Source organism: Ichthyophthirius multifiliis (assembly GCF_000220395.1).
Source record: "Ichthyophthirius multifiliis unplaced genomic scaffold scaff_1120509251387, whole genome shotgun sequence".
In the NCBI taxonomy this organism is placed as follows: domain Eukaryota; phylum Ciliophora; class Oligohymenophorea; order Hymenostomatida; genus Ichthyophthirius; species Ichthyophthirius multifiliis.
Genome location: NW_004085923.1, coordinates 36,661 through 52,894, shown reverse-complemented (window position 1 = coordinate 52,894; position 16,234 = coordinate 36,661). Strand labels below are relative to the sequence as shown.

Here is a 16,234-nt window from a genome sequence, read left to right as displayed (position 1 = left end):
TTATTAAGCTTTTAAAGCAATAAATATATCTTAAATAATAGGAACTTAGTTTATTACTTTATAATAAAAAAACAATTATAATTATACATAAAATATATAATATATAAAATTACATTCGGCTTCTTAATCTAATGATTTTTCAGAAAGTAATGAAGGTGTACTGTTTATGTTTAAATTTATTTACTCAAATTGTTTTTTTCATATATTTTATTCAAATTAAAATAATTTATTTGCATCATTATAAACGACTACCAATTTATTATTTTAAGGGTTTTCTTCTTATTATAAAGGATGTTATTTTTTTTCAATAACTTCTTCATTTTATTACGTAATCTAATTATTTTATGTATTTTTTTTATTTTAAATGTGCATTTTTTCCTTTCTTCTATATATATATATTTTTTTTTTTGAAATATAATTGAATTTGAGTTATAAATTAATAAAATTTATTTAAATGTACTATATAATTAAAAACATATTTTATTTCTTATCCTTTAAAAAAATTATTTTTTGATCTTAAAATTTTTTTGTATTAAATTATTAAAGGATAAATTTATTATAAGTTTAAAAAAATAAAATAAAAAAAGTATACAATCAAACAGATTTTATTTAAAAAATATTATATAATAAAAATATATATATAAATAAATGAATATACATATATAAAATATATATATATTTATATATATTTTAAATAAATATATATATATATATTTATAATTGAAATATTTATTATAATTATTTTAATTATATTATTTTATTTTTATATTAAATAAAATAAATATCTAATTTTTAACAAAAAATAACAATAGATAAAATTTTATTTATTTAAATTAAAATAATGATAATAACTTATTATCATATAATAATATTTTTTAATTTTCAATTTTATTTTACTTTATTTTATAAAATACTAATTTCTTCGTTTTCTAATGTTTCTGTAATTTTATTTAATTCCTATGTTTTTAAATTTTTTTTATTAATATGAAAACTATATATAGCTTTATACTTAAAAAATTTTATTCAAAGTCTTTTCTTTCTTTTCATAATCAATTTTGCGAACTTTAATTATAAAATTAGCAAAAACAGGTCTTTTATAAATAATATATATATATAATTTTATCTATATTTGGAAGTAACTACCTATGTTATGAAATAGAAACTTCAATAAAATCATAATTTTAGGCTATACATGAATCTTGAATTCTTTATTAAAATAATATTCTATCACACCTTCCATTTATTTTTATAAAAGATTATAGAATATTAATATTTAATAAATTAAAAAAAACAAAAAATACCAAAATGGAATTATATCAAAATCATATTTTTATTTATTAACAAAATATTTAAAATTTGGTTAAAAAGTTACTGCTTATTCTTAATATTTAGATAGAATATCACTATTTTTTTTTTATTATTCAAAAATATCATTTTAAAAAATTTTTGCTATAATCTTAACAGCTTATTCTTCCATTTTATTATTTTTTAATAAATCAAACTCTTATAATAACTTATTAATATCCAATATAGAAATACTATTTCCAAAACCCATATCTCCAAAGAAAAATTTAAAATCAACAAGAGGACTGTTTTCTTCTTTTGACAATTTAATATAATCATGAATTTCACGAATATATTATAATTTTGTTTATATAGACCCTTACTCTAGATGTACATTTAAAAAACATAAAACAGTATCATCAACTTAAAATTGACTGATAACACATCCCTTTTTATATGTATTTTTATTTTATATATATAATATCATATAAATTTAAAATAATACTTTATTATAGGATAATTTGATAGTTTTTTCATTTATTTTTTATACTTTTTCTTTAATATTATTTTTTGCAAAAATTAAACTCAGATTTCCAAATAAATCCTTATATGAAACTAAGGAATAATTATTTAAAAATCTCTAAATAAGTAATACTATTTTTTTAACTTAAGGTTCATTATTTTTTATATTTTAAGGGATAATTTCTTAAAGACCAATAACTAAAATATCTACTTATTCTTTAAAATTTAAAAGATCTTTAATACATTCTTAACTAAGTTCATTTCCTTACAAATTCCAGGTTAAAACCAATAATTAAAACTAAGAAAAATTGCAAAATTGTTCTTATTTTTTAGTAAGTTCATTTTCTATATTTTCATCGAACTCATTTTTTTAAGTATGTTATCCTACAACTAAATCTATTGCATCCTATTTAATATTATCCTCAAAGTTTTATAAATAAAAGCGTGAAATACTTTTATATCCATGTTAAAGAAGACCTGCAAAATCCCTTTTACCTTTTTTGGTTACATCTGTATGTGTAGAACCAGTACCTGTGTAATGTTTTGATATCATGTCTCCTAAATCAGCCCAAAGACATTTAAATTTGGTCATAAAAGGATGATTTTATTTTATATTATTATTATCTATATGTTTCAAGGATTCTTCTCCAAATTAATCTTTTAAATTATTTTATTTAATTTTTTTTTTTTTTATTTTTTTTATATAAAAAAAATACCTTATAAATTAACTCCCAAATAATTAAGTTAAAAATCAAGAATGTCTAATGCTATTTTTGTTTATAAAACATTAGTCCTATCTAAACAATCAAGGCAATTAGTCCTTACAATTCCTTATTATTGAACTAAAATATTACCAGTGATTGTATTTTCGGCAAAAAAAAGAAGGTTTTTATTCATTTTACTTAATTCTTATATTAAAGGATTTACATTTTCGTATTTTTAATGTTTACAATGTTCATGAAAATCAAAGAATTTATATTTAACAAAAGCTTTATTTATTTATATATTACTTTTTAATATTTTATTTTTTATAATATTTTTTTTTATTTTTTCATAAAACACTAAAAACACTATTAACAATTAACTAATATTTCTCGTTTAAATAAATTTTTATTATTATTGGAAAAAATATTTTCAATTAAAAAAAATGGTTTAGTTAATTTTAATTAATAATGATAGATATATTGAGATTTTTTTTTTTTATAAAAAAATAAATAAATAATAATATAAACAAGTGTATATATATATCTATATGAAAATATATTATTTACGTAAATTATTGTGTAAAATATGTTTTTCATATATATCAGTTAATAGTTATTCACCATCACTATGCTTTTTCATTAAATTTATACAAAGAATTCTTTAATACTTTTTTTTAAATCTTCGAAATGCTTTAAAAAAGCCTAATTAGCTTATTCGAAATTCTTTGTTAGTTAACATTAGGCTGTAATTCCTGTTTATCCCCAAAAAGAAGGCACAGAACCTCTTATTTAAGTATATGAAACGCAATATTAATTATAAAAGAATATTTATTCAATCTCAGTATAGTTTGCTACATTTCCTTCGTCATCAATACCTCTCGAATTATATCTCGTCCCAGCTTTTTTGCATGAACGTCTTGCAATTAAATAGAAGTCTAATTTTTTACCCTATAAATAAACGTTAAAGTAACCTACATATCCTTAAATTAAAGGTATTGACCACGCATTAGATAATTTATTTGCAATTATATCTTTACATAAATATGAATTCCAACAAAAACGGAAATCCTATTGTTCATTTTGCCTTTATCTTGATAAACTTAGGTCTAATGTATATGAAAAATAATAGCCTTCTTAAAACAATTTTCTGATGTTTTTTATTTGATTCAATATTTCTTTCCCAACTTCAGTTTCTTTGCCATTATCAGATTTAAATATGTTACGAGCTTTCTCAAACGGAACAAAAGCTAATTTATTAATCTCAAATATGTCATGCCTTTAGATAGAACATATATGATTTACTTCTTCGGCTAATAATAAAAATGGTATATCCAATATATATTAGATTCCTAAAAAAGCAGAGAATTTTAAGATTTCTATTGGTTTTTCATATTCATGTTTTTTTGTTATATCTGATTAATTTTTTTTTTATATATTTTTTTTTTTCAATTAAACCTGTTTCATATATTTTAGAATTTTTCTCTATTATTAACTTTTTATCATGCTTTGTGTTTTACTTAGATTTCAATTATATCTTTTTTCATTTGATAAAGTAGTTATATTATTATTATTAATTTTTTTTTAAAAAAAAACCTCAATATATGTAGGATATCTTAATACAAATACAACTTAAGTGTTTTAACTATTGTTATTATTTGTGTTCCCTTCTTGTTATACTGTTGGCGTGGCTCCTGAAAAATCAGAAGTACCTAAAATGGACATATATTCCATTGTTATATTATTTTATTTATTTTTTAATTTTAGAGTATATATATATAAATATAATATATATATATATATATATATATATTTTTTTTTTTTTTTTTATAAAATTTCGTACCAAAAAAAAATATATATTTTATAAAATTTGCATCCTTATTAATACAAAAAAAAAAAAAGAAAAAAAAAAAAAAAAAAAAACCAAAGGGAAATATTAATTTTTAAAAGTAAAATAAATAACGCAAAAGATCAACATCGTTAAGAAATTCGTAAAAAAACCATAAGCCGTCAAATAAACAAGAAGCGTATGAACCTATATGGAATGCAATAAATCTAAGAAGAAAAATAAATTCCAATATCTTTATATATTCAGTAGCTTTTTGATTCAATGAAAAGCCCTTAATTAGTCATTTAATAAAAGCTAAAATAACTTCGAATTCAAATAACATACATAATTCAAGATAAAATCTAAATATAAAAACAAGAAGAACATCAGTACATTAACTTATTAAATATATTGAGTAAAATTTTATAAGAAATTAAAAATAACAACAATTAAAACGAAAATCAAACATTAAAGGAAATTATAATAATAATTGGAAATATATATTGCTAAAAAGAAATAGTTGAACTATATAATAAAACATAAGAGGAAGAAGAATTAATCAGTGAAATTTCCCAAATATTCTTTTAAAATATCAATACACAAATCTTAAGTGAAATTTTGCGTCTTTTTGGTAACTTTATTTCCGAAAATTTTGAAAATAAACTTAGATTGATTCAGTAAGGAATTTTAAAGGAAATTTCTTCGGAAAGTTTTTTCTAAAAATGCACATAAATAGATGAAGATTTTATCATTTATACAATGTTTTTTCTTAAAAACTTTATTGTAGGGAAACCTTCAGTGGCAGAAGAAGAAAAACAATAGCTTTTTTAATTATTTTCTTGTCTTTTTTTAAATCCTTTAGCCAATACTGAAGCTATTTTAGATGGTTTTAAAATACTTTAAGTAATTCCAGAATATAAAGATCCTCTTTCTATAGCTTTAATGCTTTAATATAGAGATGTATTTGAAAAATTGCATTCTTTTGGAACTTTTGGAAATGGTTTTTGTAAAGAAATTAGAGTTGGAGCATTAAATACATTATCTTTTTATTTTAAATTCACTGATAACTAAGCAGAATATGTATTTAATATTTAAGGAAAAGGCGTTTTTTTGGAAAATATAAAAAATTATTTTTCAAATAATGAAACATTTTGGGAAGAAAAAAGGGAAATATTGAATATTTTGTATTTGTTTTTTATGTGTAAAAAAAATGAGTTTTTCGACGAAATTTTCTTTGAGTTTTTTTTATTTTCGAATAAATTTTATAGAATTGTTTTAATTAGGAAATCGGTATTTTAGCTTAAAAAGTGATTTGTTAAAGCCTTATTTTTGCAAGTTTTTAATAATAAATGATATTTATTAAAAACTTGAATTCAGTAAAGGTTTTTTTTAATATTCTATAAAACGATGATTTAAATTTAGTATAGAAATGCCTTAAATCGATTGTTTGTTTAATATAAAATTAGGTTTTCGAATTTATTTAGTAAGTTTTAAGTTCTTAGATTTTCTTAGGATTGATTGAAAACCTAAGCTTGAGTTAAGAAAATTAAATTTGTGAATTGGCAGGTGAAATTTTAAATACTTTATAAAGAAATTGAACAATTATGAACTTTACTTTTTCTTTATTTAGTTATTTTATTATTATTTTTTAAATTTATTTATTTTAATTTTATAAATATGTATTTGAATTTCTTTTTAATTGTAAAATAAAAAACATTTTAATCTTTTTTTAATAAATATGATTTAATACATTTATTTTTTTTAAAAAAAAGAATATAAAAAAATTTTATTTATAGATTTATTTATTAGTTTAATTTAATTATATATATTTATTTAATAAAATTAATTAAAAAAAAAAATTAAGCTATTTAAAAATAATAAAACATAATAATATATATTTTTCTGTTAAAAAAAATATATTTATAAAAAGTTATTCAATCAAAAAAAATTCATTTAAAATCATAATAACAAAAATATTAAATGAATAAATAAAAAAATGAAATACCTAAAGCAAATTTAAAACAAGGAATATTTTCAAATAAGATAAATAATAATTACATAAGGCTTTCACCAAATATTTAGACAAAATAACAATCAATACACAAAAAAGATATATCCAAGCCAAAATATCCAAAGAATAATATTAATAAATGTAATAATATCAATAATAATATTAATAAATGTAATAATATCAATAATAATAGTAATAATATAAATAATAATAATAATAATAATAATAATAATAATAATAATATCTATAATAATAATAATAGTTAGTAATATTTTCAAAAACCAATAACTAAACATACAATGTCATTAGAAAAGTTTAGTTAAGAAAAAATTCAGTTAAAATAATAAGAAAGCAATAATCCTCTTTATTATTAAAAACATTAAAGAAGCTTATCTACAAATTATACTGAAAACAAATAACAAAGATCTAGTACAAACACAAATTGCTAAATTTAAGATAATTTTGCAAATAAAATTATTGAAAACATGATTAATTATAATCAAAATTATTATATTTAAGAAAACAATTAATTAAAAGAAAAAGTAAAAACTCTTTTAAATGAAATAAATGAAGTTAAAAAAAAATCTAATTTTTAACAACAAGAAAATTAATAAATATAATACAATTTAATTCAAACTTAATAAAACTATCAAAACGAATTAATTAAATTTTAAGACTAAATTTAAAAGTTTAAAAGCATTTAACAAATTTATTAAAATGAAAAAAAAGTTAATTAATAACTCGAAAAAAAAATTATTTAAAAAGATTAATAAATAGATGATTATAAAAAGAAAATTAAAGAAATTATTTTTATTTTATTTGAATAACATGATATTCTATCGAATTCTAATTATTAAAATAATAGCTTTTCTTTTGATGAAAAGTCTTATGGTATTATAATATATATATATATATATATATTTTATGTAAAAAATAAATTTCAAAGAAAACCCAAATGATAAAGCTTTGAAATGTTTGGAAAATAGTATTAATTTATTAAATCCAGTTATAAAAGAATTAAACATTGTAAGAAAAAACAATAATAATAATAATTGTAATATGCCTAAATAAAGTGATTAATTTTAAAAAAGTATAAAATAATTTCCAAATAATAACTTTTTCTAAAATGAAATGTAAAAAAATATTCTTGCCGTTAATAATAACTAATAATAATAAAATAATAGCATTTTTAAGTTTTTAACTTAAAATACATAAGAAGATAATGAAGAAATAGGTAAATTTTATTATAAAATTAATATTAATATTAATCAATTTTATAATTCATAAATTAGAATATATTCCTTCTAAAAACAGATAAATAAAATCTGAACAAGATAGTAAATTAAAATTATATTTTTTTAAAGTTTTATTTATTTATAATTAATTTAAATGCAGATAATGATAAAATACATATATTTTCTACAGAAAATGAGGAAAATAAATAATTAAAAAGTATTTTAAATATAATGCAATTATATACTTTTATAAATAAATTAATCTTAATATTATATTTATAATATAAACACAGAATAAAATAACATAGAAATAGAAAAAATTAATGAAGAAAAACTTTAGTTTTCTAAATCAACTTCATTTGCAATATTTTAAGATACAAATTAAAATTAAGAAGAAAACAGATGTAAAATATATGATATAGATATTAAAAAGCCTTTAATAAAAGAAAAAGAAAACAACTGTCCAAATAAAAACTAAATAAATTTAATAAATGAAGAATAAAAATATTTAGTTGCAAAATTAGATTATATAACTTAAAAAGTATTTATATTTTTTTTTTATTTACAAAAAAATAAGGAAAGTGATTTAAAATTTAAGTAAGGCGATAAAATTTAAGTTCTAAAAAAAACAAAAAATGGATTTTGGATAGGTATGTGCAATAATAAAATCGGATATTTTCCTTGCATTTATGTAGAAGAATAAATCTGAAGTTTTTAAAAATTAAATACTAAATAAATATATTAATTATAATTAAATATAAAATAATGTTTATATGTAAAATAACTATTTATTTATATTTATATATTAATTTGTTTTTAATTAAAATATAAAAAAAAATCGTAAAAACAACAATTATATAGATATTATTCGAAATATTAACTTATAAACTGAGTATAACAAGTAATTTTTAATAATTTTCTGAAATTTCAATTATTTTATGTATAAAATTAAAGAAGAGTTTTTCAAAATTATAATAATTATAAGCAAATACTACAATATTTAAATAAGAACTCATAAAAAAGTAATTTTCTTATTTATTCATTTTATTTTATAATAAGGTATAATAAGATAATATTAATAATCTTTTATAGTATTCTTAAAATACTTTCCACTTGATTTTTAAAATTTTTTAATAATCCTTCTTAAATTTTTTATATACATCTTTTTTTAACCATATTCAATAAATCATATTTTTATTTTATTAAAATATTATCTAATTATTTAGTATTTATTCAAATATTAGTTTTATATATATATAAATAAATAAATAAATAAATAAAAGAATAAATAAATAAATAAATAAATATTTATATATATATATATATATATATTTATATATATATATATAAATATTTATTAATTTTTTGAATTATATTTTTTATAATTTTTTTTTTATTTTATTTATTTATATATAATATGTAATATGTAGAATTTTTTTTATTTATTACATATTTTTTTTTTTATTATTTATTTTAATTTATTCTATATTTATTTTTCTTTTTATTATTTTTCTTATTTTTTTTTTTTTATTTTTCTCTTTTTCAAATTTTATTTTATTTTTTTTATATTTTGAAAATATAATTATAAATATCCATTCAGAATAATTTTTTTTTCAATTCCTTAATTTTTTAATCTACCATTTTTCATTATATCTTAATTCATTTTAAAATTTTTAATTAATAAATTTTAAACCTCAAATAACATATACTTGTCTTGATTTTCGTATAATTTAAATAATTCTATGATTTATTTATTTAATTTTTTTTTTATATAATAATATTTTATTTATGTACGTTTATATTTGTATTAAGTTTTGCTATAATATATATATTTTGCATTTATGTATTTATTAAGAAGTAGATAAATTTATTTATTTTATTATTTTCCAGTTAATATCAAAACTATATTTACTTTTTTTTCTGTATTATTTATTTATTAAGTTTTATTTTTTATTTTTCTATTATTTATATTTGTTTTAATAAAGTTGTATTATTGTTTTTTTCATAATATTTCTTTTTAATCGAATTAATTTAATTTTTTATATGACTTATGTTGTTTATTTAAAATTTTTATATTTAGTTGTTCAATAATTTAATATTTTACGTTTTTTTTAAACCCAATTGCTTTTTTAAAAGATTAAAAGACTTATTTTTCCCATTATGCTTAATATGAATTTTTTAAAAATTAATAAAGAACACTTCCATAATTAAGTATACTGAAATTAATTATATTGCATAGTAAAATTTTACTTTCGAAACTAATGCATTTATTATTTAAGTAATTTATTTTTTAGTATACAATATTTATTATTTTTTTCATTTCTTAAAAGTGTTCTTTTAGTGAGAATTTTTTATTTATTATAACTCCTAGTTGTTTATAAGATTTAATAATTGGATATTGTTGAAATTGTTTATTGATTTAATTTTTTTTTTTAATAAATATTATTCCTGATTTTTTTTTATTAATAATCATTAAATTGTTTGTTGACCATTATTCTAATTTTTTAATTATAAAAAAAGCTATTATAAATTTTTTAAAAAAATCGCTAAGTTATCAGCATAAAAGAACATAAATAATTATTATTTCTCGTAATATTTTTTTCTTATAGTAGTTATGAAAACAATATATCAATAAAAATATTAAATAGTGTAGGACTTAAAATTGAACCTTGGGGTACGCCTCTTGTTATTCTAAATAATTTATTATCTATTTATATATAAGTATTTTTTAATATAAATTTGAATAGATTAAATTCCTCTTAATTAAAAATATATTTTTTTAAATTATATCTATAAGAATTTTATGAGGAACATAATCAAACGCATTTTTAAAGTCTATGAATAATATGCCACTTTTTTCATATTATTTATGGATATTCCATTATATTCCCAGCTTATATAAATTAACTTCTGTTCCTAATTTTCTAACAAAACCTGTTTATGATTTTCATATATTTTTATAGATATATAATTATAATTTTTGAATCAATTATAGTTCTAAAAAATTTTTAATGGGAGAGGATATTGCTATTGCTCTTATATTTAATCTGCCAGTTAAATGAATACGAAATTTTTATTAATTTGAAATGTAATTTAAACGATTTTATATGAATTATTTTCTTTCTTATTCCATTAATTAATTATCCTTTATTTCAACAAGTATATAATCGGAAATTAATTCTATCAAAATAGGTATATTAAATGAGAACTTAGGCAAATTATTAAATTTCCAATTTTGAAAATTAATTTAATATAAATTTTACTTACTCAACTAACTTTGAAAATGTTAAATATAATAATAGAATAAAAATTCATTTAATTAATCTCCTTATAGTATTTTTTCTTAAGTATATAGACAATCTATCGGTTATTACTTTTTCTTTTTATTATTATATTAATTTTTTTTTTACATTGAATCCAAAATTATTATGATTAGTTAGTTTTTAAAAATTCTGAAAAATATGCCTACATATTACACCATGAAAAATATTTTAATTGTTTTTTCTATTTGATATATTATTATCATGTCGTAGATTTTTAAAATAAATCATAATAAATACTATTACTATTAACTAATTAGTTAATTTTCTTTATACATTATTTATATAAAACAGCATATTTATATATATATATATATATAATTTCAAGGGTATTTTTCGTTGAGTAATGAATAAAATAGTTATTTTGCAATATTTTTATTATAAATTTATATTTTTTTTCTTTTAATTTATTAATTTAAATTAACTGTTTATATTATTGTTTTGTGATCACTATTTCCAATAAGTTCAATAACTAATGATTAAAATATTAAGTTTTTATTAACAATTATTTATTCAATTATATTTCTAAATTATATTTTTATAAAAACTTATTTTTAATTTTTTTATTTAGGTTGGTCCTAGATTAAAGCCTCCATATATTAATATTTAAGAGGAAGTATATTGTTTAATAATTTATTCTATTTCTAAAAATTCTAGCTTAAGTATGCTTTTAATGAGTAGTTGGGCAAATATACTCCAAATATTAATAAAGAATAATTATTTTAATTATAAATAATAACTCTTTTTAATTCTTAAATTTAAGTTTTAATTTCTAAATTTATAATGATGGGTAGACTAATATAAAAACTCCACCTCAATTTTCAGTTATGTTTCTAAAATAATCAAACGAAATATAGGGTTTTAAATTAACAAATTTATTTTAATTTAAACATCTTTCTGTTAAAATGATTATATCAATTTAGTATTATATTACTTTGTGCAAGAGTAATTCAACTTTATTATTAATGGATCTAATATTTGTACTTAAAATTTTTATTTAATTAGTTACTTTATTTGTATTATTATTAATGTTAAAATTTGTCTGAATTCTATTTTTATTTGTATATATATATATATATTATTATCTATGGTTTTATTATAATTGAGGATTATTAATTTAGTTATCTATTTTATTTTTATATTGTAAACATAACTAATTTTTGTTTGTTTGTTTGTCATTTTGATGACTTGTTCTGAAATATAGCAAAATTTTATGATGATTGGAACCTTCTATTAACTTAATGTTCTCTTTAGTTATTATTTATCATCTTTTTTTTTTCTCTGTTTTCTTTAAACTTTTTATCAAGTTATCTTTTTCTAGAACTTTCTCTAAATTCTTATTTTAATTTGCTCATAGATCTTTCTCTTTTAAATTCTTTTTCATTTTAGTGTGTAATCTCTAATCTTTTTTCGTTTTTATATTTCTTTTGATGCTGGGATATTAGATTATTATTTCGGGCTCTATTATTCTTTAATAGAATTTACTGAATAATCATTTTTCTAAGTTTTTTACTAAACGTATTTTTCAGATTTATTGTTTTATTTGTGGTCAAATCTTTTTCGCGATTTTAAGCATTTTCTTTAGATGGTCTTTATTTTTTTAATGATTTAATTAGAATATAGAACCCCTTTTTAACAAGTATTAAAAGATAATAGATTATTGATAATTTTTTTCATTGCATTCTGTAAGATTATGATCAATATTAGTCAACTCAATAAGTTCCTTTTTAAATAAAATTTTTATTTATTTGGAAAGCATAGAATTAGCTTTTCCACAGGCTTAGGTTGTAATAGATTCGAAATTTTTTAAGGCACCAAGTATAAGCGAGCGTATGCGTAATTTATTAGATTTGTTTGTATGTGGTTACCTTAATTTTTTACTTTTTTAATTTTTATCCGCAATTTTTTTTAAAAAAAATTTTAAAAATTCCTTTTCCTTTTTTTTATTTTTAATCTTTATATATATATTTTTTTTTTTAATAATGAATTAAAATAAATATGGTATTTTATTTTATTTTTTTATTCTCTATTATTTATTTTTTCATAAAAAATTGCTTTTTATCTGCATAAAAAATAAAATTTATTATTCATAATCTTTGATAGTCATAAAATAGGGATTGTTTATTCTTTTTTAATTTCTGATTATTTTTTTTTTAATCCAAAAATAAATCTAATTTCTTAATTAATTCTCTTTCTTCAATTAAATATTATTTAAAACAAGATTCAATAAATTATACTACTTCACCTAAAAAACATAATATGTCTATATTTTAATTGTAATAATGGTTATTTTAATGCTTAATAATTTAATATGTTTGCTTTTTATTTACTTAAATATTTCTTGGTTATAAAATTCAAATTAATTTATTTATAAATGTTATTATTATTAAATTTAAGATTAAAAGTATATACTGGAATTTTTATTAAGAATAAATACCATTTTAAAAATTAAAATTCATTAATTTTTTAGAATTATAACATTTGATACATATCCGAATTCTAAAACTACAATATCTAGTGAACAACAATTAATCTCTGCATTCATTAACATTTATTAAATTTTATATAGGTATAATTCCATATTCAATACAAAATTAAATATCAATTTAATTGCATTTTAATTAAGTATTTAATAAATTTTTTATTATAAATAATATAATTGTTTATATTTTAATTATTAATATTATTTTTATAGGGCTCTTTAGAAGTATTAGATGCTAAAAAATTATAGTTCTAACTAAATTTACCTCATCTAAAAAATTATTTTCTCTTTATATTTTTTACACATTGAATTCTGATATAATTATCTTTACAAATTATAAGTTTTTCAGTAATATTTTTTATTTTTTTTTAAATCTAACTGTATAAGAAAAACTGATGAAATTTTTTTTTTTTTTTTTATATAAAAGCCAAATAACATTTTCGTTATAATTTAGTAAATATCAACATTATTTTTTAAAAAAATGTATGGCACGGTATTAAAAACCTATTATTATAAAATCTCCGATATATAAAGAGTTAATGTTAAAAGTTTATTTTATTATTTATCATTTAAAAATAGAAATTATTTATGCATATAGATAGCTTAATGTGCAAAATTATATTCTAAATTTTTTATAAAATTTATAATACTGATTTTAAACTATCATATGAAAAAATTTAAAAGAAATTAATTCATTTTAAATTTTTATTTTAAAATATTTTTAAAATGTTTTGAAGTTTATTACAAAATAAATTAAAGCCATATTAAAACGTATAAAATTAGTAGACAAATAGTCTATTATAAATTTAATATATATTAGAAGAAAAAAAATAGTATTAAATTATAAAAATATATTTACATAATAAAATAAAAAAATATATATAATAAATCTCCACTAAATACATTTTTATATTATTATATTAATATTATTTACAACTTTTTTTTTTCATTTTTTTATAATTATAATAATATTTTATATTGTTTAATTTTTTATATATTTAAATTTATGTAAAATTATTAGATACTTATAAATATTATTATTATTTAATTTTTTTTAAAAAAATATTTATTAAATATATTATTAGATGCTTATAATTATTTTATAAAAATATTTATTACAATGTACTTTTTAAAAAAAATATTAATTTTTTAAATAAAGGTAAAGGGTAAAGGATAAAACAATATGCTTTACTCACATTTTTTTCAAAGTATTTAATTTTAACAAAAATTGTCAATCTATATTTTGGACTTGTGATTTTGTGAGGCTTAATTTTTTGGAAAACATACATGCAAATACTCAATTTTATTGACAACAAAGCCCTAAATCATATATTTTTTATAGATATTATTTTATTTGTATAAGACATACGATAATATAAAAATTTATATATATATTCGTCATAATAAATATATTAACGCATTTTCTATATATATTAATTTTAGTATACCTAAAAAATTTTTTATAAATATTAATTTTAGTATACTCAAGAAATTTTATATATTATTAATCTTAGTATACTGTCGTTAAATATCATATAAGTTAATAGGAATAAACTAATAATCAAAAAGAGTTTTTAAATTAGAATTTACAATAGTTAGTAGCTATTACATAATATATACTTTTTAATAATTTTAATAATAAAAACTTTTTAAAAGTGATATAAAAAACTTTAATCAAAATAAATGAAAACCATAGTTTAAAATTCCTTAATATTTACTTATCATAATAAATAATTTTTTATAAAATAAAAAAAATATTAATTTATAAGAAATTCAATAATATATATTAATCTAAAATTTGATTATTTTATATAATATAAATATATATTTTAATATTTATATATATTATTTTAATTAAATTATTTATATTAATTATCTTTATAAAAAACTAAAAAATTATATATTAAGTAAAATAAAAGTAATATTTTAAATAAAAAATATTACAATCATAATTAAACAAAAATTTAAAAACTAATAATTTAAATTATTATATTATATGATAAATTAATAATTTAATTTAAAATAAATTCTAATAATTAGTAAAATAACTATATTAACACAACTAAAATAAAAAAATTTATAAATAAATTATATATTTATATTTTTTATATAATAAAAAAAATATTTAAAAATAAAAATAACAAATTATAATAAATATTTACATATAAATTAAAAAAAAATTAATAATTTAATTATTTATAGACAAAATTTAATATATAATTGATAAAAATAATTAAAATATCGTGTTTGTAAAAATAAATCTTATTTAGTAATATATTATTATATTATATAATTTAAAGGGAAAATGAAAAATGCAAACAAAAAACAAATATAATAAATATAGTTTATACAAGATGAGGAAGAAGATCAAGAATATGTAGTTGAAGCTATTCGAGATGTCAAATTTTAAAATTAAAAAAATATTACTTAATTAAATGGGAAGGATACCCTGAAGACTAAAATACATGGGAACCAATTGAACACTTGTCGAATTTAAAAGATATGTTGAATAAATTCAAAAAGAAATAATATAGTATGAAGTAAAAGAAAATAAATAAAGATAAACATTAATAAAAATAATAATTAAATAAGAAAATTTAAGATAAAAAAAAGTAGCTGATAAAAATATTAAAATATAATAAGAAGAATAAAATAATTAAGCTTAAATTTAAGTAAAAAATAATATAATATAATTAAATAATAATAAAAAAAATAAAAATAATACAAATTAAAATATAATAAAGTTTAATAATACAAATATAAATAATAATATTGCTATTAATTTAAATTTTAATTAAAATTTAATTAATAACATATAAAAGTATGCAAACTATATATAAAAAAAAGAAAA

General features: G+C 15.9%; 3 protein-coding genes across 3 annotated transcripts, besides 32 other annotated features; all 3 read right to left on the bottom strand. All coding sequences in view use genetic code 6, as the record gives it.

Annotated features, from left to right (window-relative positions):
• Window positions 1-612: 612 nt before the first annotated feature.
• Window positions 613-679: a microsatellite.
• Window positions 633-719: a microsatellite.
• Window positions 666-777: a microsatellite.
• Window positions 676-775: a microsatellite.
• Window positions 729-762: a microsatellite.
• Window positions 732-760: a microsatellite.
• A 1,052-nt stretch (window positions 778-1,829) lies between the features above and the next one.
• IMG5_193160 (hypothetical protein) lies at window positions 1,830-2,365 on the bottom strand. Its single transcript, XM_004025020.1, has one exon. The coding sequence runs from the start codon at window positions 2,314-2,316 to the stop codon at window positions 1,870-1,872; it is 447 nt and encodes a 148-aa protein (XP_004025069.1). The 5' UTR covers window positions 2,317-2,365; the 3' UTR covers window positions 1,830-1,869.
• Window positions 2,366-2,439: 74 nt separating this feature from the next.
• Window positions 2,440-3,150, bottom strand: IMG5_193150 (inositol polyphosphate-5-phosphatase f, putative; the record flags this gene model as incomplete). The annotated part of the gene is made up of 2 exons (XM_004025019.1): window positions 2,440-2,795; window positions 3,078-3,150. The coding sequence occupies 2 exons, from the start codon at window positions 3,148-3,150 to the stop codon at window positions 2,440-2,442; spliced, it is 429 nt and encodes a 142-aa protein (XP_004025068.1).
• Window positions 2,475-2,507: a microsatellite.
• Window positions 2,797-2,851: a microsatellite.
• Window positions 2,797-2,858: a microsatellite.
• Window positions 2,817-2,851: a microsatellite.
• Window positions 2,817-2,853: a microsatellite.
• A 1,126-nt stretch (window positions 3,151-4,276) lies between the features above and the next one.
• Window positions 4,277-4,320: a microsatellite.
• Window positions 4,321-4,395: 75 nt separating this feature from the next.
• Window positions 4,396-4,430: a microsatellite.
• Window positions 4,431-4,454: 24 nt separating this feature from the next.
• On the bottom strand, window positions 4,455-5,449 carry IMG5_193140 (hypothetical protein; the record flags this gene model as incomplete). Its single annotated transcript, XM_004025018.1, has 1 exon — window positions 4,455-5,449. A coding segment is annotated over one exon (438 nt), but the record flags the coding sequence as incomplete, so codon positions are not given.
• A 1,022-nt stretch (window positions 5,450-6,471) lies between these two features.
• Window positions 6,472-6,583: a microsatellite.
• Window positions 6,472-6,607: a microsatellite.
• Window positions 6,489-6,607: a microsatellite.
• Window positions 6,608-8,829: 2,222 nt separating this feature from the next.
• Window positions 8,830-8,935: a microsatellite.
• Window positions 8,838-8,888: a microsatellite.
• Window positions 8,886-8,935: a microsatellite.
• Window positions 8,933-8,988: a microsatellite.
• A 24-nt stretch (window positions 8,989-9,012) lies between these two features.
• Window positions 9,013-9,092: a microsatellite.
• Window positions 9,013-9,121: a microsatellite.
• Window positions 9,032-9,152: a microsatellite.
• Window positions 9,037-9,153: a microsatellite.
• Window positions 9,058-9,113: a microsatellite.
• Window positions 9,074-9,124: a microsatellite.
• Window positions 9,154-11,644: 2,491 nt separating the features above from the next.
• Window positions 11,645-11,682: a microsatellite.
• A 3,120-nt stretch (window positions 11,683-14,802) lies between these two features.
• Window positions 14,803-14,903: a microsatellite.
• Window positions 14,809-14,901: a microsatellite.
• Window positions 14,904-15,184: 281 nt separating the features above from the next.
• Window positions 15,185-15,238: a microsatellite.
• Window positions 15,196-15,256: a microsatellite.
• An 822-nt stretch (window positions 15,257-16,078) lies between these two features.
• Window positions 16,079-16,152: a microsatellite.
• Window positions 16,153-16,234: the final 82 nt, after the last annotated feature.